The following is a 23,360-nucleotide window of genomic DNA, read 5'->3' on the forward strand; positions in this document are numbered from 1 at the left end:
ATTTATTAGAAGGAGGATATTTCTACGATCTCTCCAGGTTTCAGATTTCACTACACCACAATATAGCGAAAAAGTTTAATACTATACACCACAAAAATATCTTAAGACCATTTATGACCAACATCTTAAAAAAACATGTATGCATGATGATAATGCATGATTTTATTGTAGTAAGATATGAATGGAATAAGCTGCACACAATAAAAAAAAAAGTGACATCACTTGAAACATCATATGCACAGAGTGAAACAGGTGATACAGTTTAAATGTATGTGAATTAGCTAAAATTATTAAAGTTTAAATTATTAAAAGTTTGATAATCCCAACTGTAACCAAAAGAAGATTAGCAGAAGGAACAGAATGAGAACACATGGCAGCAAATGTTACTGTTTTCATTCATTATGAATGAGAGGCTATTAAAACACAATCACCTGAGTATATAAGAACAGACTTCTACTTCATTATTTCTCGTTATATTTACGTACCAAGAGAATTTAAATTTTACATTTATTTTTACTTTGTGTGCTGAATTTAAAAAAAAAACAAACATAATTTGGATTTTATTGTGTTTTGTGTCCAAGTTAGGTTTGCTTCTCCTACAGAGTAAAAATATTTTTGCTTTCACAAAATATTCAAAAAATCAATAAATAAATCCATACATGCTTACATGCACATGCAAATAAATACATAAATAAATAAATGGGATATTTAAACCACAGAAAAACTCAACGATTCATGAAAGAAAAAGTTGCTTCCACTGTAAAACATCTGACCACACTGCCACCTGCTGGACTGAAGATAAAATACACCTAATGAAACAGGATTAAAGTAGGTAAGAAAAAGAAAACTCGAAAAATAAAACAGCAACAACACATGGCTAGAAAAAAAAGGTTACATAATTTTACAAAACATGATGTACACTTCATTTTCAATCTTTAAAAAATTTCAGAAAAATCTGATCGTGATCTGTTCTGTGTCATACCTCAAAGAACATAAAATATAGATTACTGTAAAAATATTGCACATGACTACCAAATGAATACTGTTAACAGATCAGCTTTTATTTTCTATTTTGCTGTTGTTGTTTCTATTTTAGTCTTTGTTGCATGAATTAATTCAAGCCCGCTATAACCACGGTTTGAAGTCTTCATTTGACTAAAGCTGGTGGGTGTTTAGAGTTCGTCTGTTTGGAGGATTTATTCCCATCTCTCTGTTAAACAGAGAAAAGAAAAAAACCCTCAAAAAACAGATATACACATAATTTATGTTTCATTTCATGCATTCATAATCTGAATTGAATCATTAAAAAAAATTGAGACAGGAGTTAGGTTAATAGAAAACTGGCTGACAAAAGTACTATCCATTTAATTGGGTTTAAACATTTTCATGAACAAAACTTAATTCCATTTTGCTTTAATAGCTCTTTGATCTTCCCATATTTTTCCTTGTTTATCTGAATAAAATATCAATACAAGCAACATACAATTAAAAAGTGAAAGAAGAACATAACTTTAACTTCTTTTCCATTTGCAGTACAGTGCCAGACCAGCTGCTGCCACGACCAAAAAAGCTGCAAAGACTCCTCCTCTGAAGCCTCTAACAGGGACAACATTCCCTAAATTGAAAGATTATTTTTCATTTAAACTGTCGGATGTATATTTATGATAAACATTTTATAAATAACTGACACATTTTTGCGTGTTGATGAATGAGTAATTGTAAAGTAAAGTAAATAACTAGCACTCTGCACACCTATTTGATTTGCTGGTTTCCAGACTCACCTTGTTCACTTAAAGTTGCGTTCCTCCAGTTTCTACGAGTGCTGATGTTACAGCTAAAAACAGAATCTTTATCACTGTCTGAAAGTATCAGAGAACTGCTGATGTTGTAAAGCTGCTGTTCTGTCTGCTGGACTGTGGTTTCATACTGGAGCGACACATTGGATGGAGGGCTGGTGGACCAGATTAACTGGGGTTCAGGGAAGATTCCCTCTGAGCTGCAGTTCATCGTGTTTCCTACTTGCTGAAGATTGACTTCTTGTACTGGAGCTGCAAAAGTGTATTCAAATTTCTCATGTTACAATCAGCTTTATTTCTTGCCTGCTATATATAGACATAATGAATTGCAACTTACAGTTACAATATTGACTCAGAGCTGCAGGCTTTAAGTGTAAGTTCAACGAATTTTCACTAAATATGAAGAGAAACTCATCAATTAAAAAAGTATAACCTGAATGCTCACGATTTTGTCTTATATTCTTCTGTATTTTTATTTCATGTGCTATTATATTCATATTTTACTCCATACCATTTACTTCAAGGTTTATAAACGATTCCTTGTTTCCTGTGATGGTGCTGGTATAGCATTTGTATCTGCCTTCATCCTGAACATCTGCCCACATCAGCAGGAGTGAAGCATTTCCTCTGGAGATTTGGTTGTTGAATAGTGAAGTCCTGCCTCTGAAATGCTTGTCCTGAAGTGCGGGCTGGTCTTGGTTGTGGTAGAATGAGTGGACATGAATGTTTCCTGCAGTTTCCTGCAGCCAGTGGATGACTATGTCAGTGTCACTTTGGAAAGTGCACGGTAAGATGCATTTTTCCATAAATACACAGGATACTTCAGTATCTGAAACATCAGATAATTAAAAACATAAAAGCTCAGTTTAGGAAAAGCAGCTCTGCAACCCACATTAGCTCCTGAGGCAACAAAACAAAGAAATCAGCAAACCAAAAGTGTTTGTCATCACGGAAGGCTTAACAGCTGCAAACCATTGTTAGCACCTGGTTACAACTCGGCTCAACACAATGCAGCACAAAGTAAACATGTCAATCAACCTCACGATGCTAGATCAGGAAAAATGAGTGGCATCTGAATCACTGGGCGAGAACCAAACAACATTTTTCTTCACACACACACACACACCCACACACACGCACACACACACACACGCACACATATACTAGACACAATCTAAGTCCTACAGTGGCTTCATTTTTGTAAGATAACAGCAATAGCACTTTTTTAGTTACCTGAAACATACCAGAATATGACAGCTGTTTGTTCTGTTGATTGTTTTTAACTAAAAAACATTATAATTAATCAGTTACATTTCAGTTGTTAGTATTAAAATTTGTCATAGCATCATGGCAACAACAGTTGGAGTGTTAACATCGTATTTACCTCCTTTGGAAACAGTCATCATCCACAAAAACACCACAGTCACAAAAACCATAACAAAGTTGACGCCCATCATGTTTCCTCCAATTCATGGGACCAAAACACCAAAAAAGAAAAGAGATTTGAGAAAAGACGTTTCCTGGTGCCGTAGTTAATCTCAGCTGTATCTAGACAAACAGGTCTGTCCTGACAGGTGTCAGCTATGTATCGCTGTTTCATCAACACAGATGGAGAAACAAAAAAAGGAGGTGGAGAACTAAGAAGGACAATTAAGTATTTTTTAAGATGCTTAGCCACAACCCTTTCTAAAATTCTAGCAACAAATGGTATTTTTCGAGATCTACACTGCTATGACGAGAAGGGTCAAACGTTGACGTTATTTTACATGGCAGCATATTTAAAATAAAAGGGACTTGACAAATGAAGCATTGATTATAGTGAGCACACAGGAACTGACAGACTGAAAGACATTTTCTTAGAGGCTTCATTTAAAAAAAAACAGCAGGTGGAACAGGAGTACAGAAGCAGGCAGCTCTCACATCTGTGACTCACATCTCCTCGTTTTTACTTTGGGTTTGAATATTTGCTGTATTTTTTCTAAAGACAGATGTCAGAAAGAACTGCAGAGTATGGATGAGCACTCCTGAGGTGACAGGGTCTCAGAGACCCAGGCCCTGCACATTCAAGGAAGGCAGGGAAAGAAGAATCCCCCTCCTTGGAAAAGATCTAGGCACTGAGACATTTTCCACATAGGCAATCAGAAAAGCTCAGCGTTGCTCACTAGCTACCCCACACTTCTGAAACAGTCTGAGCTTCACCTGGACACCTGCTCTTTCCTTCTCCTCCTCTGTGGCCTGCATGGATCCACAAAGTCCCCATTGAGACCACCAGATGAGGATCTAACCAGCTGCAAATCCAACAATAAGTGTCTCTCAGTAAAAGCACACAAACTCTGCATTGTGTGTATATGTATATATATATATATATATATTAGGGGTGCAACGATATTCGTATCGATATTGAACCGTTCGATACAGTGCTTTCGGTTCGGTACGCATATGTATCGAACAATACAACATTTGTAATTTATTTTATCAATTTTCCTTCTGACGATGCTGTCTGTGTTGAGCGCTCAGTGAATCTGTGTTCGACTACTCCGCCTAGGCTGCACTGTCGAGCGCAGATCCACTGAGCGCTCAACACAGACAGCATAGTCAGAAGGAAGAGCGCAGGGCAAGCTAGCGAGACAGAAGTTAAGCTCTCCTTGCAACAGGCAAATTGAACCTCATTCAGATCTGGCGTTTGGAATTATTTTGGTTTTCATGTGACGTATGACCCTGAAGGTAAGCGAGTCATGGACTAAAGTAAAACAGTATGTTGGATGTGCCACGCAATGCTCAATTACATTGGTGTGAACTAGTGTGTTAGCGCAGTTAGCTCGTTAACGTGTTGGCCGTCTAGCCCCATGCACGGAGCGATCGGCGGTAGCTCGTTAACGGAGATTTGCCGTGTTGTGGCGTTAAGGTCATTTCAACGAGATTAACCTGAAAGCACTAGTGGGAACACAACGAATATGACTGCACATTTACGCCGACATCATCCTAGTGCAAAGACAAAAACAACAAGCATGCTACTAACTTTAGCCGAGTCATTTAGACAGCTGTTAGCACATGATTCTCCTTATGCTGCTGAGAATATAGCCCAGAAGAAGCGGATAGTATAGCTTTTATTTTGGAAAGAGCCATTTCTCTGTAATAAACTCTCTTTTCCAAAGATGAGTGATTCCTCAATCAGATACAGGGCTCGCAATATCGCTAGCCCGACGTCCTGGAGCTAGCGATTTTTTTCAGTCGGGCTACCAAAATCTTTCTCTTCCCTGCCCGTCGGGCTATTGTAGGAAAAATATATGTCAATGCTTTTGCATTTTTTCAGAAATGTAGCTGGGTAATTATGTCATTGGCATCGGTGAGCCACTGTCAATATGTGACATATTGAAGTCGCGTTTGAATTTGCGCTTGTTTTTTTGCTTTCACTTTGCAATCGTGCGAACTGTGTATAGAGAGCGACAGCACTGATCTGTGAGTGATGATAATTTGTGCACCAATTCCTCTGACATCGTCTTATTAATCGTTAGCTTACTATGCAAACATGACAAGTGAAATCTCCCGCAGCTTACACATGTGAGAGGTTGATCGCGCAGAGAATCGCTGAGCTTATGTGAGTGAGCGTGTAAAAGCATTTCAGTTCTGCTGAGCCAAATAAGACAGGTCAGGGTGAAGAAGTGACAGCCAAAGAAAAGCTTGCCACAAAACGGAGAAGTTATGACAAATCAGACTATAAGGCAAAAAGAAAGTGCAGCTTTATGGTTTCATGGACAAAAGAATTTCTGTGGCTGCAATATGATGAGCTAAATAACCAGGGCTGCACATAAGTGGTCCGCAGGTGCGCATTCGCTGTCAAAATAAAAAACACGCACAAGGGTTAGGGTTAAATTTAAAAACTGTACTTTTGAGTTAAAATATATATTTATAATTTTAATAAATGACAAATTAAAAATGCATGAACATTTTTTTGTATCGAAAAAATATCGAACCGTGACATCAAAGTATCGAACCGAACCGAACCGTGAATTTTGTGTATCGTTGCACCCCTAATATATATATATAAAGACAAAGAAAAAAAGGAACAGCAACAAAACTCCAAACCCAGATTGTAGCTGGTTCCCCCCCCCTCCCTTCCGGCTAACTGTACACTTTTTATGATTATCTAGACAATTATTTCAATTTCTTTTCACTGAGGTATTTCAAATACATTTCCAACATTTGGACATTATTTAAGAAAAATATTTTAGTTTTACTTTCAACATTTAGCTCTTTTAAATTAATAGTATCCTTCTGTTTTTTCCGTTTAATGTGGTCCCAACTGTCCTAAACAGTTGTTGGTTGGTCAGGTTCTGTTTGGGTTTTTTTTTCTAAGAGTAGAACCGTCTTCACTGAGTTCTTGCAATTCAGCATCTCTGTTAAATGACAGGAAGAAAAAAAAAATTGATATAAAGGTCAGTCAGACAAACCAGCTGTTTGATTTTCTCACATATTCATATCACGTTTTATGCTTTCATATGATGGATGTTGATGAATTCTACTTCCAGCACATCTGCAGTTCATTTTAATCTTTGACGCAAATAAGCAGAAAATTTAATTTCACTCATTTCATTTTTAAAAATATAACATATCAACTTTAGAAAACGATCAGAGCAAACAGAAGTAGGCTCCTCTGTAGTAATGTTTAGGATACTTACACATTATTAACGGACTTTGACCTTCTGTGGTTTTCTTGTTGACCTGAGAAACATTTTTGCATTCATAAGACATCGTCCATGAAAGAATAAACACAATGCACAATTCAGCAGTGCAGGCATGTCAGTAGTAATATACGTGTTTGTTTTGTGTGCTTGAATGTTAAATACACAGGCATGTGTACTTAACATTATAGTGTTTAACTGCAGACATCCTAGGTAAGATAAGGTAACTTTATGCATACCCAATTTGCTTTACAGAAAAATGATAGCATAGCATTTGGCAGGCCTTCAAAAACAAAAAGTATGTGAAGATTATCTGTCCTTATTTAGTGAGGATGTTTTACTTCCTGTCCTTTATGTCCTCGCCTGTGCTTGTGTATGGTGAGACTGTTAAAAAAGGGTTGAGCCATATACAGGGTGAGGGGAGATGACCCAGGAACTCACACAAAAACACCCACATCCACACACACTCAGTGCCTCAGTTTTATGACTGGCTTTTAAGGCTGCAGGGGGTGCTGGTTCTTTGGAGTGGTCTGACACCGAGGGCAGAGGTGCTACCGAGCGGGTTCCCCTTGCTAGCAAGTAAAAACCGGTTAAGCTATTCGTCTTGCTTTCTTCATGCGTGATAAGTCTCTAAACTAGCGGGCCTGTTAAGCGCAGACCCAACACTATTATTTTATTTTGTCAATTTATTTATTTATTTTTTTTGTATTTCTTGTTAATTAAAATAAAGAAACAAAAATTATTTTTTGTGGATCCAACAATCAGGATTATATCTCGGCTGAGAGATCTCTCTCCAGGGCTCCCTCGGTCTGTCACAAGGCCTCCTCCCGGTGGGACATGCCCTGAACAATGCCCTAGTGAAACTCCACATCCTATCTCTAAGGGAGAGGCAGGCCACCCTTTGGAGGAAGCTGATTTCTGCTGCTTGTGTCCATGATTCTTCTGGTCACTATCTAAAGCTTGTGACCATAGGTGAGGTTAGAGACGCAGATTGACCTGTAAAATCAAGAGCTTCGCTCTTCCACTGAGCTCTCCCTACATCCACATCACTGCAGCCACAGCACCAATCCATCTGTCGATCACCCGCTCCACTCACTCCTGAAAAACACCCTGAGATACTTAAACTCCTCCACTTGTGCAGCAACTCATCCCTGACCAAGAGTAGGCACTGCATCCTTTTATGGCTGAGGACAATATCCCCAGTTGACGTCACCAGCGCTCCTCCTGCACTATACACACTGCAGGTGGAGAACCTGCTTTCCCTTCCTGAATCACTTAGCAGTTTGCAGAGTCACTTCAAGACAGCCTGAAAGTCTTTTTCAGGTGTCAGGATGTGTGGACATCCAACTATGTGAACATGATAACTCAACAACAAGGTGCCAAAGGATTTTCTAATTGATAGCTTAGCTACATTTGACAATCAGACACTTTGGAATTTGGCAGCCTTCATACACTTTATGCATGTTTTATTTCTCCGTGGGACAGTACAAAGCAGCACCACCGTTTCAGTCTTTTGACAAAATGACATTCAAATCTTTTTCCTAATTTGAATTCAGTGAATGTTCATATAATACTAAACCCTTCTGCATTTAGATTGCATTCATTTTCAGACCAGGGAACAATTTGACAGCAGAAGTGTTAAAAGATGTCTCACAGCTATTGTTACAGCATTAAGGTGGAACATTTTTTAACCTTCTGTAAGATGACTTGGTGATTATGTGCTCAGGAACTTGGGCAACTGTTAGGAGCGTGACTACAGTGAAGCAAGCTTGCTTATCATGGTCAAGACAGAAACTTCCTGAGTTCACATTTGTGAAATTTCCTGTTGTGAGATATAACACATCAGCCCTAACGTGAATTTGAAAACGGAACTACGTCTGCTCTAGATGTTGGTGAATCAAACTGTGACAAAATAACTTTTTATTTACCACCATGCATTTTCAAATACCAGTGTCCGTAATCTTGTGGCATTTTTTCATAAGAGAATGAGCTGTTTTAACAAATGAGACATAAGCAGTCCACTACAGCACCATTACAGTAGCCTCTACTGTAAAAATATATGAACATGAGCAGCGGCACAACCGAATTACGGTGCACCTTTGTTGTTTGTGTTTTTTCTGCCTTTTCGTTCCATCTTCCTGCAATGTACTGATCAGTTTCAGTCATCAGGAACTGATAGATGTTTGTTTAAATTGCACTTCATTGTATATATTTCTCCTGTTTTTTTATTTATCCCTGTTGTCTTACTCTTTATATTTTATTCCTGCACAGTTGGCGTGGAGCACCCATAATTTCCACCGATAAGGACCAGTACAGTCGTGGCCAAAGGTTTTGAGAATGACACAAATATTAGTTTTCATAAAGTTTGCTTTTTTGCTGCTAAGCTGCTTTTAGATCTTTCTTTGTTGTTTCTGTGATGTACTGAAATATAATTACAAGCACTTCATACTTGTTAAAGGCTTTTATCCACAAGTACGTGACATTTATCATGATTTTTGATATAAGAAACAACAAAAACAAAACAAAACAGACAGCACAACAGTGAGGGCAAAACACACAAATAAGACAAAAGATTCCACTGCAGCCAAGTTTACACCGATCACATACTGGACTTGAAGAAGGAATTTAGTTTTTCAGTAATGAAGTCTATGAAGCACTTTAAATTGAATTAACTGATGTGTTTCATTTATAGAATAAGAATTGATCCCACACATCATCTCCAATTTGCAAACCAAACTCAAATGCTCTGAAAAAGCGTTCACAAAACTAGAAACCAACTCTTTAGAAGTTGGCGAACTCAGGAGCGTAAAAATTGGCCCTTCTTCCGGAAGAGATGGAAAGCTTGGGACACTCTGATGAACATAGTTTCTTATCTGTAAATAATGAGGGTTTATGCTTATTTTTTCTTCATAGAATCATAGACATACTCATAAATACCAAAAAATAAACTTAATTAAATCATCACATTAAAGAAAGAAGGCCATGTGGTCACATGAACAAGAGAAAGTGCTAGGTCAAAGGGGAACAAGCAACTGCACATGCACGCCACAAACAAGTACAGTAATGTCCTTTTACCTCTTTTCTTTTTACAGAACAATACCAAACCAGCGACTGCTGCTCCAACCAGAACCACTGCAAACACCCATCCTATGGCACTTTCAATATTGGTTGAGTTCCCTTAAAGGTGAGAGACTAATTATTTTTCTCTGGATGATTTATTTGTTTTTGCAAGTTACACATGTAATAACAGGTGATAACAGCTTTTTCTCATATAAGTTACAAATTCCTAATTAATCTTACCTTGATTTAGCTTCACAAAGATATTAGTCGTTATTGTCTCCGAAGCATCACTGAGTTCACATGTGTATGTTCCCTCCTGATCTGCAGATAAGTTCTGCAGTGTGAGGCTGCCTGACTCTGACACACCTCTCACATGCTGCTTCCACCTCTCTGACACTGTGTATTTAGCATCAGGCCCAGTCTTTGTCAGGATGATCTGACCGTGGTTGAATCTCCAAAGGAGTTTTCTCAGAGAAGTGTTTGAAGACGAGCAGGGGAGCGTTGTTTCAGTGTAGCTACTGATAACTGAGGCTGAAATAACACAGAAGCAAAAACACATTTTTAAGAAGTAAAACCCACTGAAATAAAATATCTTAAGAAATTCTGTGAATGACTTTGCTTTGAACCACAGATGAATACTGAGCCTGGTGGAGATGTCTGAATCCTAATCCTACCTAAGAAAAACATGTTTGGATAAACATGTAAATAATTTTTCATGTGTGTCATGGTCCTGGATGTGTGACACAGTGTTTATATGTTTTCTGGTTTCATTAATATGCTTTGATTTAGTGCTTTTCATGGTTCAGTTTCCTTGCTCTTAGTTTAGTCATTTGTATTTCTAGTACTGCATTTTCCCCAGCTGGTCATGTCTCTCCCCCTCTCTGTGTCCTCATGTCTGTTTCAGTGTCAAGTTGTTGTCACTTAGTATGCATCTCAGTGTGTTTCTTGTTTTATTTTGACAGTCTCTTGTCCTCGGTTCAGTGTATTCAGTTTTGCTTCCCTCTTGTCTCCTTGTTACTGATTACTTCCAGCTGTGTTCCCACCTGTTTCCCATCCGCTCATTATCCTCTGTGTATTTAAGTCCTCTGTCTTCCTCTGCTTGTTGTTGTGTTGTCCATGCTGATGTCTGCTTCCCCCCCCACACAAGCTCGGTTTTCTCCCTGCTTCTAGTTCCCAGATTTCTTGTTTCTTAATGTATTATTTGTCATTTCCCAGTTTGAAGTGTTAGGTTTGGTTTTCTTGTTTTTCATGTTTGAATTTTGCTTCAGCAAATAAAAGCTGCCTCCTTTAGCTATCTCTTTGTGTTGAAGTCCTGCCTTTGGGTCCAAACTCTGCATGCCACACAACAAACCCAAGACAATGTGTGTCTGACAGAATGATCATATTATTTAATAAATGTAATAAGCACCACAAATACACATTCTAATTTCTTACGGTTAGATTTGGTGCTGGGGTCATCATCACCAATAACCTGAAAGGGTTAATGTATTTAAATTTATAGTTAAGGACTCAAACCGCTGTAATTTTCTAATAAAACAACCATTTCTCACTTCACTGCTTCTTCACATTATAACCAACAATGTGCTGAATGTCAGCATCACTCCATTCTGGAGCATTATATTCTCATGTAGTAGCTGCCAAACAGTGCGTTTGGTCACTAACAGGGCTCAAGAGAAAAGTATATGAAAGCAGAAGTGGTGTCACTTGTGTAAAAAGAAACATTACTCAGACCTTTCACATGACACGATGTTTTGAAGCAGTTATTTGTATATGTATGTGTTGAAATTTTTACCCGTTGTTGTGCCTTGAGCACAAAATTGTTCAAAACTACTACCAATTAATTTTTCCTCTGGATCAGGGAGCATGAAAAATTAATGTTCTCATTTATAAGCAAGTAACTTAAAATGAAACCAACCCCTCTGACCTCTCAAAAGAAAATTCTGTTTTGTTGTTTCTCTTAGGAAGCGATGCTTCTCCATTTTTTAAGTTTCCTTCTTACATGGAATACTCACATGCTCGACTCAAAGTGGCTCGCTTCCTGTTTCTGTGTGTGCTGATAGTGCAGCTGTAGTCCAGATCTTTAACTCTCTCTGACACCATCAGAGAACTATTGATGTTGTAAAGAAGCTGTTGAGTCTCCTGGGCTGTGGTTTTATACTGGAGGGACATGTTGGATGGAGGGCTGGTGGTCCAGGTGAGATTAGGTTTAGGGTAGAGTCCCTCTGAGCTGCAGGTCATCTGGTTTCCTGTTTGCTGAATGTTGACTTTTTGGACTGGAGCTGCAAAAAAATATTTATAATAATACAACAGACATACAAGGAACCAGTTTCAAACATTTAAGCATATATTTACATTAAAATCAAGGTTTTAAATAAAATGTTAACATTATTATCAGCAAATCTGTGTGTCTGTGTTGCATTCACAGTTAGCTAATCGGGTTAGCTAATAGCACAAAACTCCATCCTCTAAAACTTTAAGACTACGAAATTCGTGGCTGTTTATTCTTTCCTTCTAACATGTCTGTATTCTCTGCATATTCTGTGTTTTTCATACCGTTAACATTTAGGTTGATAAATGAGTCTCTGTTTCCCTGAAGGGTGCTGATGTGGCACTTGTATCTGCCCTCATCCTGAACCTTGACCCCTGCCAGTTGCAGTGAGACATTTCCTTTGGAGATCTGGTCCTTGAACAGAGAGGTCCTGTCTCTGAATCTCTGGTCCTGATATCCATGCTGGTCTTTGTTGTTATAGAAGGAGTGGACATGAATGTCTCCTGACATCTTAAACCAGTGAATGATAATTTGAGTGACATCCTGGGAACTGCATGGCAGCATGCATTTCTGCATTAAAACACAGGAAACCTCAGTATCTGAAACATCAGGTAAAGATTACATTAGTGAGACGTAATCAGAGCTACATATAAAAAGAAGAAATAATATTACTGCTTTCATATTTGAGTTATATCTGTTCAGTTATTAAGCAAAAACTGTCGTGAATCCCTTTTGCCTGCTTTGGTGCAAATTAAAGTGACAACAGGTGGAAAGGTAGGACAGATTTTTTTTTTTACTTTTGATTTCAGTGAAATACACAGTCGTAAGAAAAGAAATACTTGCTGACTTAATAGAAGTACAGGGAATAATAACAGTAAAGGATCCAGTTCAATACAACCTTTTTCAAAGCCTCTTTATTAGTTTTAGTGGCCACACATCTAAGGGTTCATTTCACATCTCCTGAATGTGTTGATTCCCAGACTGCCAAAACAATCAGTCATTTAGATGCTTAATTGACAAAACCAATTTTAATTTAATGGATGTATAACCTATAAATCTATTATTTTTCTCTAGTAATTAAAAAGATTCAACATCTTTCTTGAGCAGAATTCCAGACTGTACAGATGGTCCCTTCCCAAAGGAAAGAATACAATAACTTACTCAGGTATATACTAGACTTAATATTTGCTGAATAAAATAATGGATTTCTATACATTTTCCATCAGATAATGTTAATTATAAACTAGACATTTTTAAGTGAGAATAGGAAAGAAAAGTATTTCTTTGTGCTGCTGTTGTTTAACGCAACATCCGCTGGTTTCCTCTTTCTGGCGCAAAAGCCAATCAGCTGATCATTGATCAGTTTCATGATTGAATTAGCAACTTTCTAGCTGAAGTAGTACTGGACAAATCGTGTACTTTTTCATCTCAACTTTAAAGTTCGACCTCCTCGGCTGGTCCAACCCAGAGTCGATCATGACCAACTGGCCAATCCGACACCATTCATTTATACCGTTAAAAAAATAAATAAATAAAAATAAAACCCCATCGGCCCATAAAAATTAAAGAGAGCAGCCCACTGGGCATATGCCTGGTATGTCCAATGGCCAGTCCAGCCCTGGGCTTGTGGTCATGCATTAAATTAATAAAAGACTATCTTTCTGCACACCGTTTTACTGTTTAAATGAAAGTTGCTCCTAAATGTTCTTATTCCCTTACCTCCTCTGGAAGTAATCAACATCCACACAGAGATTATAATCCACCAAAACACAGTAGAGGAGACCGTGCTCATGTTACCGTTACATTTCACTAAGCACACAATGAAAGAGGAAGAAAAACAAAGAGGCGAGCACTTCCAGCATCACGTGACACCAGCTTTGTGGATTAAAAACAATAACAATATAAATAAGACATGAAATCAAATAATGAAATTTAAAAAAACCATTGTAGCAAAATTATTCCAGGAGAAGATTTATCTTGGAATAACCACCATCCAAATTATCTCTAAATTCTAGAGGCAAAGAAAAGGACATGCAGGACAGAGAGAAGCAATAAGTAAAGGCAGACATTTGTCTCTAAAGACCAAGTGTTACACTAACTAAAAGTCTTGTGTTCAAATATAGGCTTCACACTCGTGCTATTTAGAGCTATGACAACTTTAATGCTATTATTACAACATCTACATAATTTTTTTTACTAAGTAATTTTAACTTAGTTTATTGTGTGAAGGGGATGGGCTGGCAGCAAGAGTCTATTTCCATAACTATACACAAGCTGTAGAGGAAAAAAAAACACTTACACGTGTTAGTAACACAGTACTAGTATTTGAATAAAAGCGCTGGTCATCGGGAACACTGCCGGCAGTACAAACACTGACAGCATTTCATTTTCATTACTCACACTGTATTGCCCAATCAAATATCTTAATGTCACCAGCCCCTCCTCTACCTTCACTGTGCGCTCGTGCACAGCGAGTAGGTGGAGCTTAAAAGCCAAGAAACATAAAGAAAAAGAAACAATAAAAATAGAAAAAGAATAGAAATAGTAATAATAAAAACTGGAAATATACACAGCAAAATGGTCAGATTAACCAACATCTTACGGGAGGGTTTTCCTCTCTTCACTGGCTGAATTACTTCATATAGAAGTAATGTAGTAAACTGTTTGGCTGTGTAGTTTTGTTTATTGTTCCTGGCGCTACTGGAGCTCTGTTTTTTTTTTTTTGTTAATTTAAACACCATTTTCCTCTTCAGTTATTGTATGCCCTTACGGTGTTGAAGATGAGTTATAGGAAGAAAAAAAATACTATTCCGAGTAACAAAAAAAATGTGTATGTGTGTTGGAAACCTTTGCAGAGTGTGCGTTTGTGTAAATCAAACGTAAACCAATTTCATGTGGTTAAATGGCGCATTTACCTGAGATATTTAATTTGAGTAAAAGTTCTCAGTGAGGAAACATAAACTTGTCACTTTGTGATCATTTGTCCGTTTCAGGGGCCTAATCCATCCTGTCATATTAATTCGTTCAATCCTGGATTAAAGTAATTTGGCAATTTCATTTTTCACTGACTATAAGGTGTATTGTGGGACCAAACTTGCAATACTAGTGGAACAGTGATATCATTTCCATCGTCTCTGTCTCTCTCTCTTCTTTAAGTCCCAAAGGAAATAAAAACAGCATACGAACGTGCACATTGAATTTGGTACAGATTTAAGGTTTTACAGGTGAAGTGTCTTGCCCAAGGACACAACATCAGAGTCTGTCCGAGCCGGGGCTCAAACCGGCAACCTTCCGATCACAAGACAACCTGCCGACTCTTGAGCCACGATCGCCCGCAATATAAGAATTATTATAGTCGTTTAGCTCAGTTCACTCCTCCTCCATCAAGATTGTCCTATGAGGTGAAGCCAATACCTGTACAGTGGGATCATCCGGATGGTGTAATTAATACGAAGTAGGCTGCCTCACCATAGATCACTTCTTAGTCTGTTGGCAGAAAAAAGCTTGTCCCATATTCAACATAGTGTGCTTGTGGCCAAATATTTGGCACAATTTTTTTTTTTTTTTGAAAGAACGGCTTCAAAGCTTACTGGTAGTTGGTAAGAAGTCCGTGTGGACAGAACAACAACAACAACAACAAAAAGTCAGCGTCTCACTGGTGTGTAACAGAGACCAGAACATATATAACGTATACAGAAACCAAATTACACGACGTTTTCCTTTTTCAGTTCTTTAATAACAATAAAATACTATTGTACTGTATTGAACCCCAGTTCGATTTTTTTTAAAAATTTAAACCAAACAAACCTCATTCATACACATTATTTGCAGTGCTGTTATTAATCACTCGTGCCACTGGTATTACTGAGGATTCAAGCACATGACAAAGTAAAAAGTTCAAAAAATGTAATAAACACAAACTTTATTCAATGTTTTACAAAAATATTATTCAAATTTTAAAATGCTTATTCCCTTCTTAAGTGTCTCCCTCATCGTCTAAAATAATTTCAGTTTCACTCTAACCGTGGTTCTGGTGAACAGACGATATTGTGAAGCTTTGCATTTTATTGTCCTTTGTACAGCATGACCCTGAACACCACATGATTTCTACACAAATATATGAAATACATTTCAACTGTGATTTCTCTTTCCTTACACCACAGTTACAAAAAATAAAATAATAATGAATAACTACAAGTTTGCAACTAAACTCGAGTTTTTCATTTACTCTTTGAAAAATAGTGCTGCCTCATTTTTCCTTTTCTTTATTATTCAAGCTTCTCAGTCCAGGAAACAGTAAGGATGGACACTGAATATTTAGGTTACATTTTAAAATTGACAGTAAGTTGTTTTTGTCTGCATCAGGGCAGGAGGAGAACAGAGAAAAAAATGTTGTACGTCATGAGCCGGAGTCTGTTAGTAAAAAAAATTGTTTTTTTGTTGTTGTATGGGAGCCAAAATTATTTTAATTTCCATCTGGTCTGTTTTTGCTTTCCTGAAGTCACAAAGAAACTGGAACCAGTCTGTTGTTAGTTGCTGGAAACCAAACTGGGTTTTATTAAAAGCTGCTGAGAACCATTTATTCACTGAGATCCAGAACAGAGGTTGGGGAAGCTTTTTGCTTCCATTTGTCTTAATTGGAAATGTTACTTGACAAATGTCGTTAGCTGGAAGCTAGTTGGTTGGTGTCAGATGTTGACCTTAAAATGTGTGTCAAAAACATGTTTATTATTGAAAACAATCTGCAGACCAAACTAAGCTATAACATCAATCAGAAATGACTTGATTTTGATTTCCTGTTCTACTGTCACTGAAAATTTCATACCTTTGACCTTCTGGAGCTTCAGCCTGACACTTCATCTGTTAGATGGGACAGCAGTTAATTAGGCTTTTTGTAAAAAAACCAAAAACAAACCCAAAAACAAAATGTTGTAATATTATGGAAACAATAGTTTGATCTAATGTATTAGTTCATATGCTGTCATTCATACTTTGCAGTAGTTCATTGAAATGCCTTTTCTGTACTCAGGGTTTGGTCTATAAACTGCCTAAGTCTATTAGTGCAAACATTAAAAATTAAAAATAAAAAGTTCAACCAGAATTGAATTTTACCTTATTTTTGTACTTCTACAGTAGCTGTACAGTAGCTGTACAGTATCAGGCATAATAATGCTGTAAAGCAAAGACTCGCTGCAGCGATGGCTCCTAGATGGGTTGAATTCTGAGTCCCATCATTCTTCTTTGTTGCTTTTTGATATTTTAAAAAAAAAAAACTCTTCAGTTTTATGCAGCTTTACATTAAATTGACTAAATTAACTTGCAGACAGTTTTTGAAAATCAAACTTATGGTACCTCACCTCCGTCTGTTGGCATCATCCTTATTTCATTCTCAGACACTTTCGTCTCCTCAGCATCACTGAGTTCACAGGTGTATATCCCCTCATGATCTGCAGTAAGGTCCCGTAATGTGAGGCTGCCCGACTCTGAGACATGCTTCACGTGCTGCTCCCACCCTGCATAGACTGTGTAGGAGATGTCAGCCCCACTCCTGGTCACAATGGACTGACTGTGGTTGAATCTCCAAATGAGGTATGAGAAGGAAGTATCAGAGGGAGGGCAGAGGATTGTTGTTTCAGTGTTTGACCAACAAACAGAAGCTGAAAAAATGAAACAGAAACACTGATTATAAGTAAACACTTTGGATAACTTTGTCATCTGGATTATAAGTATTATTAATGTGCAACATCCCCCGCCCCCTTTATTTTTTTACACAGTAGCCACACAGCAAAATTGTATTGAATTTTTTTTTCAATATTTTAATATTTTTTCTATTTTTTTGTGCTAACTCAAGTACATTTTAGTCTCACATATTTTTTCCCGATTTCACCATTTTCTGTATTTATAATGCGTTAGAAAAAAATGCAAGACAGCAAAGTACCAGCTGTTGCTCCTCCTGCCCTGAGCAAACATGAGGCAAATTTGTGTGCTATCACTACTTGTAGTATGTGCGTAGCTTTAGTTTTCTTTTGTTTTTGGTCCCTCTACAACTGTACGTAGTTTTGTTTGTCAGACTTATTTATTCTTACTCCACCAGGGCTGTCCCTTGTCAAATATAGTAATTAATAATTTTATGGAATCTCAAAGTGAAGTAAATATGTGGACTCAGGATCTTATCTCTGTTTTTTGCTTTTGAGCATTGCTTGGTGTCCTAAGGTAGTGACCTCACATTGGGCTGAGTTGAGTGTGAAGTTTAGTTTCTAACCCAAGTAGAGGAGTTTAACTACCTCAGGGTTATGTTCATAAGTGTGGGAAGTGTCAAGTGGGAGACTGGAGATGTGTCTCTTTTCCATGATTCCCTAATCAACTCAAAGAGGCTTGCGTCAGTTTTGGTTGTTTTCCTTTACAATTGAGTACCACATCAGTGTGGTTGGGGTCATTGTAACAAGATGGCCTGAAGGTCCTGTGATGTTATTTGTTTGCGACACACAGACAACAACATTGGAGGCATCAAAGCCCCGTTATATCTGCTACTCAGTCTTTGGCTTTTTGTCAGACTCAGGCTGATGGTAGAGAGCCAGAGAAAGCAACTCATGGCAGTGTTGGTTTTTGTACAGCTTGTTGTGGGATATCAAAAATAGCATGATTGATTCTTGTGAAGGAGTAGTTCTAATAATAACTCATTAAGTAAAACCATTGCCTGGCCAGTCAGTGGCATGCAGTGTTGACGTCACATTTTCTCATTAACTCAAGTTGTTTGGTACTTCAGCTGAGTAGGTATGAAAACACACCAGGTACTGCCAACTAATGGAAAACCCCTAAAAACTGGGTCATGTTGAGTCAATCTAAGTAGCTACTAGTGGTGAAGGGCTAATACTGTAGTGGTGTGTTGTGGTGAGGAGAAAGCTGTGTGAAAGGAAAGCTGTTGATTTACAGGCTGATCTGTGAGTAACGACTGACAGACTAAAATTATACATATATGAGTTTCCTTTGCACATCTGGACTCAGCCTTAGAGATGGGGTGTTGAGCTTGCTAATGTGGGTGGGGCTCAGTTTCGAGCTACTACTCCTTTTCATTGAATGGAATCAAATTAAGGTGATACAGGCACCTTAATAGGATGCCTGCAGGACCCCCTCAAAGTGAGGTTTTTAAGCCATGAAATGTATTTTAGGCCTGGGGACAGAACCAGTACGCATCAGAGAAACTCTGTGTATATTGAGTATGTTTGTGTGAACAACACTGGGATTCAAATGTGAAAGGTGAAAAGTTATCTTCTTGGGTTTTTAAAAAAATGTCCCTTTACATATGAATTTGTTGAAAAGTGAAAGAAAACTACCTATTCACACACCTGAAAGCTCACACAACCTATCGATTAACATCTTCAGCTCTCCTGCTAAGAAGTGGATGTACCAACCAGTGCACAAGAATAATGTCTCATTTAGTAGGAACAATTGGCACTCACTGGGTTCATACAAAAAGGCCCACCATGCAACCCACTACGAGGCATAACTTGAAGAAAAAAACATTACTCATAGATCTACATGAACAGGATAAGCACATTTTAAATCCAATGTAATATTAAAACCACACATGCTTTTACAACAGGACCTCCAATCTTTTACAATCAAGAGATTGGAGGTCCAAACACCCAATCAACCAAATTTAGGTGTGAAAGAAAACTAACGTCCAGTTTGCCCAGAATAAAACAAACACAACACCATCACTGGTCCTTTTTGGGATCATCTTTGCAAAGGTTTGAGAAGCTAGATTTGGTGGTTTTCCTATCCTAAAGACCTAGATCCATAGAGTTTAAATTATAAAATTTGCTTGACCATATTGTCACGCTCCTTTGGTAAAATGACACTAACTTGAACATTTATAACTGGTTAAACTGATGAACTGATTATTATTTCTAATATCATTTTAATACTTTTTTTTAGGTTAATTTAACATCATCATAGTTTATTGGATAATATGTCTTTAATAAAAAACAAACTCTTTTTTTTTTTACATCCTTACCTGGTTTAAATAAAGTTGCTCTCTTTCTGTTTCTGTGAGTGCTGATGGTGCAGCTGTAGTCTTGATCGGTCCCACTGTCTGAAACAATCAAAGAACTGCTGATGTTGTAAAGAAGCCGTTCAGTCTGCCGGACTGTGGTGGTGGTGTTAGAAGTACTGTTGGATGAAGAGCTGGTGGACCAGGCGAGTTCAGGCTCAGGGTAGATCCCCTCTGAGCTGCAGGTGATGATGTTTCCTACCTGCTGAATGTTGACTTTACGGACAGGAGCTGCAAGAGAAAGAAAGGGAGCAGGTGTTATGTTCACATATTTTAGGTCTACTTCATCAATTTTTAAACAAATGGTGTGACACGTGTTTATACAGAAATATGATCAAGTGTTACAACAACAAAGATTTAGATTTAATATTTTTTTAAACCTATTAAAGTTCTGTGAAGCATTTTGAATCAACCTTTCATTGAAAAATCTGTGTACAAAAGTATAAGTATTACTGTGACACATTTGCAGTAAATAAAAACAGAAAAAAAGGATACTAACAGAGGAGACAAATTTATTGAATGAATAAATTGTATGTCTCTTACCACGTATCTTAAGGTTAATGAATGATTTCTGACTTTCTCCGTCAGTGCTGGTGTAGCACTTGTATTTGCCTTCGTCTCGAACCTCCACCTTTGTCAGCTGCAGTGAGGCGTTTCCTGCGGAGATCTGGTCGTTGAACAGTGACGTCCTGCCTCTGAAGCGCTCACTCTGGAGTTTGAGCTGGTCTTGGTTATTGTAGAATGAGTGGACATTAAGGTCTCCTGCTGATACCTGATGCCAGTGGATGACTACAGCAGTGCCATCATAGCTGCATGGCAACAAGCATCTCTCCATGAAAATGCAGGAGACTTCAGTATCTGCAACAACAGGTAGAGACACATAATCAAAGTCATGAATCAGAGGTTTTGTGTTTGTGTATCTGAGTTTGTTTCTTATTAGGTTTCCTTTATTATGGTGTTGGAAGTTTGGATTGTTTTAATTTAATTTGAATTAATATTTATATTTATATTAATACTTTTATGTTTTATTATTCTAGTGAGGCTGATTATTAGTAATCGAGTTATGGGTTCCATTTTTATATTTTTAACTTTTTAATCCCAGTTTTGCATCATTGTTTTTTTAGTGTTTTATATTATAACATAGTTATCTAGAGTTACACCAAAATGTGTATAAATAAAGGTTTTTCACTGGTGAAGGAAAAATGTATTCAAAACAGGGCCTACCTATAAAGTCCATATATCATTCACATCAAAGAAGTCAGTGTGGATGAATTTTTGCAGTTTTTACAAAATAACTCTAACAGACTTCATTCAGGCTTAAACACCTGAAAACCTGAAGTACAAGGTTATGAAAATAAAGGACACTGAGAGCAGAATTGAACTAATTTACAGCTGATAAATGAGAAACTAAAAATATACACAATAACGATTAATGATGACCACACACCTCAAACATTTGCCAGATATGCATGTTTTGAAGCCTTCAACGTTATGAGAAATAAAATCATGTGTAATATGAGTTATATATAATGTTTGATTCAATATAATTTATCCCAACGAATAAAGCAGTTATTTTGACACTTAACCTGACATGGTAATTTTTGAAACTTTGTAAATAAAGTTAAAGTAATATCTATTATATAGCTACAAAAAACAAACAAACAAACAAACAAAAAAAAACACTCGACCTGTGGGTAGCCTTTATCCTCCAAGCTCAAGTCCTCTACTGGAGGCCTGGGAGCTTCAGGGTCCCGCAGAGTATGTTTACTTTTCCTAGGATTTCTGCACAGAAATCTCGGATGTTGTTCCTGGGATCTGCTGAAACCAGTTATCTGTCTTGGGGAGGATCACTGCCCAAAATCTAAGCTCTTAGCAGCTTTAGCAGGGACAAGCTCTAAACACAAGATCAAGTGATCTGAGTGATAACAATATCAGGAAGAAAGAAAATTCTGACCATTTTGGTCATTTTCTGGCTTCATGTTATTCATATTATTCTTGGATTATTTATCTCATAGTAAATTTTTGTGCTGCCCCTCAATTCATTGTCAAAGTAAGATAAAAAATAAGATTTTTAGAGAGAGTTTGGCTAAGATGCACACACCATGTCCACATACCAGTCGATGCTACAGAAGAGTTTGGTGAAACACGAAATGAGCACAAAGTTACTTATTTGTAGTGCTGTTCAGAGCAAATCCAAAGTAAATCTGGTAAAATAGAATTTAATGGTGTCATTATTAAATTAGTGTAAATTTGGAACAATTGCTAAATATGATCAATAACAAAGATACCTGATACATGCATGTTTTAAAGGTTTCCACACCGAAACATAAAAACATATTTTAAATAAAGTTATGCAAAGAAACATGAAAATAAAACAAGAAATCTTTGAAATAAGAAAACACAACACAGTAGCAAACTGAAGTATGTTGTCAGAAATGTCAAACCTCAAACAGTGACAGCTGGTTGTCCTACAAGCTCTGCTACCAGCTGTCTCCTGACTCATCAACAAGAAGATATTCTAAGATTTCACTTAGGAGGTGTGCAAGAATCCACCCTAACAGGTTCTCTTGCAATCCTCAAAAGTTTAAGGACAGATTTATTTCACAATAACTATGTCAACCACAATTAAGATATTAAGATATTAGGATATTCTCTCCACACTGCAAAAACTAGGGTGATCTCTGAACTGCCGCCACCGCCCTTGCACCTTTATACACAGAGACACAGACAAAGAACATTCCACAAACTCTTACATGTTGGCCCCTTCAGCCCCATCCTTAAAGCCTTCTCCCTCACAGAGAATTATGACCTTGTTTTCTGCTTGGCCGTCACGTGAGGATTTACATCCCTGATAAACAGTCTCACTATCTGTTTAACGTCTCCCATTACAAGTGCACATGCATACAACTAAGTGAGAAAGTTTCATTACTATCACCAATGTGATATGATTATGATTAAAATATGTGATTAATACATGAGAAAATAAATCTGCTTCCACATCGGTTTAATTAAATCCTCACTGTTGGTATAGAGGACAAACTCACTATTATACACTCAAATGTTGTTTAAACCATATTCCTACTTCACTGCATAATGACTGGATTAAAAGAAAAAGAGGTTTCTTGTCGTACCTGTAATTTCTGAGGTTTATACCTGAGCTTTCTGCTTTGGAAGCTTCTAAGTTTGACTCAGTCGCTCTATCCAGTACCTCCTATATTTGGTTTGTAAACATCATAACTGTGATTTGTATTTAAAATAGATTAAGATAATATGTGCAATGAATTTTCTACTCACCTCCTCTTATAAAAGTCCACTGAAAAGTCAGGACCAACAGAAACACGACACACTTGATCCCAGCCATTATCCTGCTGTGTTTCATGGTACACTATCTGAGCGTTTAAAAGGTGAGTAAATACTACATGACGTCACATGACATCTGACCCAGCTTGTTTGTAACTTGTGCTAGGTTAGTGTACTCAATGCGATAAAATCACACCCTT

The 23,360-nt window shown here is 37.4% G+C and overlaps 3 protein-coding genes and 1 long non-coding RNA gene across 8 annotated transcripts; 1 reads left to right on the forward strand and 3 right to left on the reverse strand.

Moving 5' to 3' along the window:
• Nucleotides 1–147: 147 nt before the first annotated feature.
• On the reverse strand, nucleotides 148–4,298 carry LOC146701538 (V-set domain-containing T-cell activation inhibitor 1-like). The gene is made up of 5 exons (XM_085467868.1): nucleotides 3,181–4,298; nucleotides 2,308–2,625; nucleotides 1,782–2,048; nucleotides 1,511–1,615; nucleotides 148–1,210 (listed from the first exon to the last, which is right to left on the reverse strand). The coding sequence occupies exons 1-4, from the start codon at nucleotides 3,251–3,253 to the stop codon at nucleotides 1,512–1,514; spliced, it is 762 nt and encodes a 253-aa protein (XP_085323994.1). The 5' UTR covers nucleotides 3,254–4,298; the 3' UTR covers nucleotides 148–1,210; nucleotide 1,511.
• A 1,622-nt stretch (nucleotides 4,299–5,920) lies between these two features.
• LOC146701539 (uncharacterized) lies at nucleotides 5,921–13,611 on the reverse strand. 3 transcript variants are annotated; one of them, XM_085467861.1, is made up of 7 exons: nucleotides 13,527–13,611; nucleotides 12,092–12,406; nucleotides 11,551–11,817; nucleotides 9,779–10,069; nucleotides 9,554–9,655; nucleotides 6,476–6,518; nucleotides 5,921–6,193 (listed from the first exon to the last, which is right to left on the reverse strand). In XM_085467861.1, exons 1-7 carry the CDS (start codon nucleotides 13,597–13,599, stop codon nucleotides 6,124–6,126), a joined length of 1,161 nt encoding a protein of 386 aa, XP_085323987.1. In that variant the 5' UTR covers nucleotides 13,600–13,611; the 3' UTR covers nucleotides 5,921–6,123. The 3 variants fall into 3 exon arrangements, with proteins under 3 accessions (XP_085323987.1, XP_085323986.1, XP_085323988.1); XM_085467860.1 differs by lacking the exons at nucleotides 5,921–6,193; nucleotides 6,476–6,518 and having other exon boundaries at nucleotides 8,962–9,655; XM_085467862.1 differs by lacking the exons at nucleotides 5,921–6,193; nucleotides 6,476–6,518 and having other exon boundaries at nucleotides 8,962–9,655; nucleotides 12,092–12,377; nucleotides 13,527–13,571.
• On the forward strand, nucleotides 8,644–9,993 carry LOC146701540 (uncharacterized). The gene is made up of 3 exons (XR_014922198.1): nucleotides 8,644–8,806; nucleotides 9,571–9,662; nucleotides 9,866–9,993. It is a non-coding gene; the product is annotated as an uncharacterized LOC146701540 (long non-coding RNA).
• Nucleotides 13,612–15,712: 2,101 nt separating the features above from the next.
• LOC146701541 (butyrophilin subfamily 1 member A1-like) lies at nucleotides 15,713–23,265 on the reverse strand. 3 transcript variants are annotated; one of them, XM_085467812.1, is made up of 7 exons: nucleotides 23,155–23,265; nucleotides 20,404–20,718; nucleotides 19,825–20,091; nucleotides 17,165–17,464; nucleotides 16,920–17,054; nucleotides 16,633–16,667; nucleotides 15,713–16,507 (listed from the first exon to the last, which is right to left on the reverse strand). In XM_085467812.1, exons 1-5 carry the CDS (start codon nucleotides 23,237–23,239, stop codon nucleotides 16,921–16,923), a joined length of 1,101 nt encoding a protein of 366 aa, XP_085323938.1. In that variant the 5' UTR covers nucleotides 23,240–23,265; the 3' UTR covers nucleotides 15,713–16,507; nucleotides 16,633–16,667; nucleotide 16,920. The 3 variants fall into 3 exon arrangements, with proteins under 3 accessions (XP_085323938.1, XP_085323939.1, XP_085323937.1); XM_085467813.1 differs by adding an exon at nucleotides 21,549–21,754 and having other exon boundaries at nucleotides 15,713–16,667; XM_085467811.1 differs by having other exon boundaries at nucleotides 15,713–16,667.
• Between the last annotated feature and the right edge of the window lie 95 nt (nucleotides 23,266–23,360).

The sequence above is a fragment of the Copadichromis virginalis genome, linkage group LG9, assembly GCF_057382275.1.
Source record: "Copadichromis virginalis isolate Kocher_CV1m ecotype Utaka linkage group LG9, C_Virginalis_male_GT1.1, whole genome shotgun sequence".
In the NCBI taxonomy this organism is placed as follows: Eukaryota; Metazoa; Chordata; class Actinopteri; order Cichliformes; family Cichlidae; genus Copadichromis; species Copadichromis virginalis.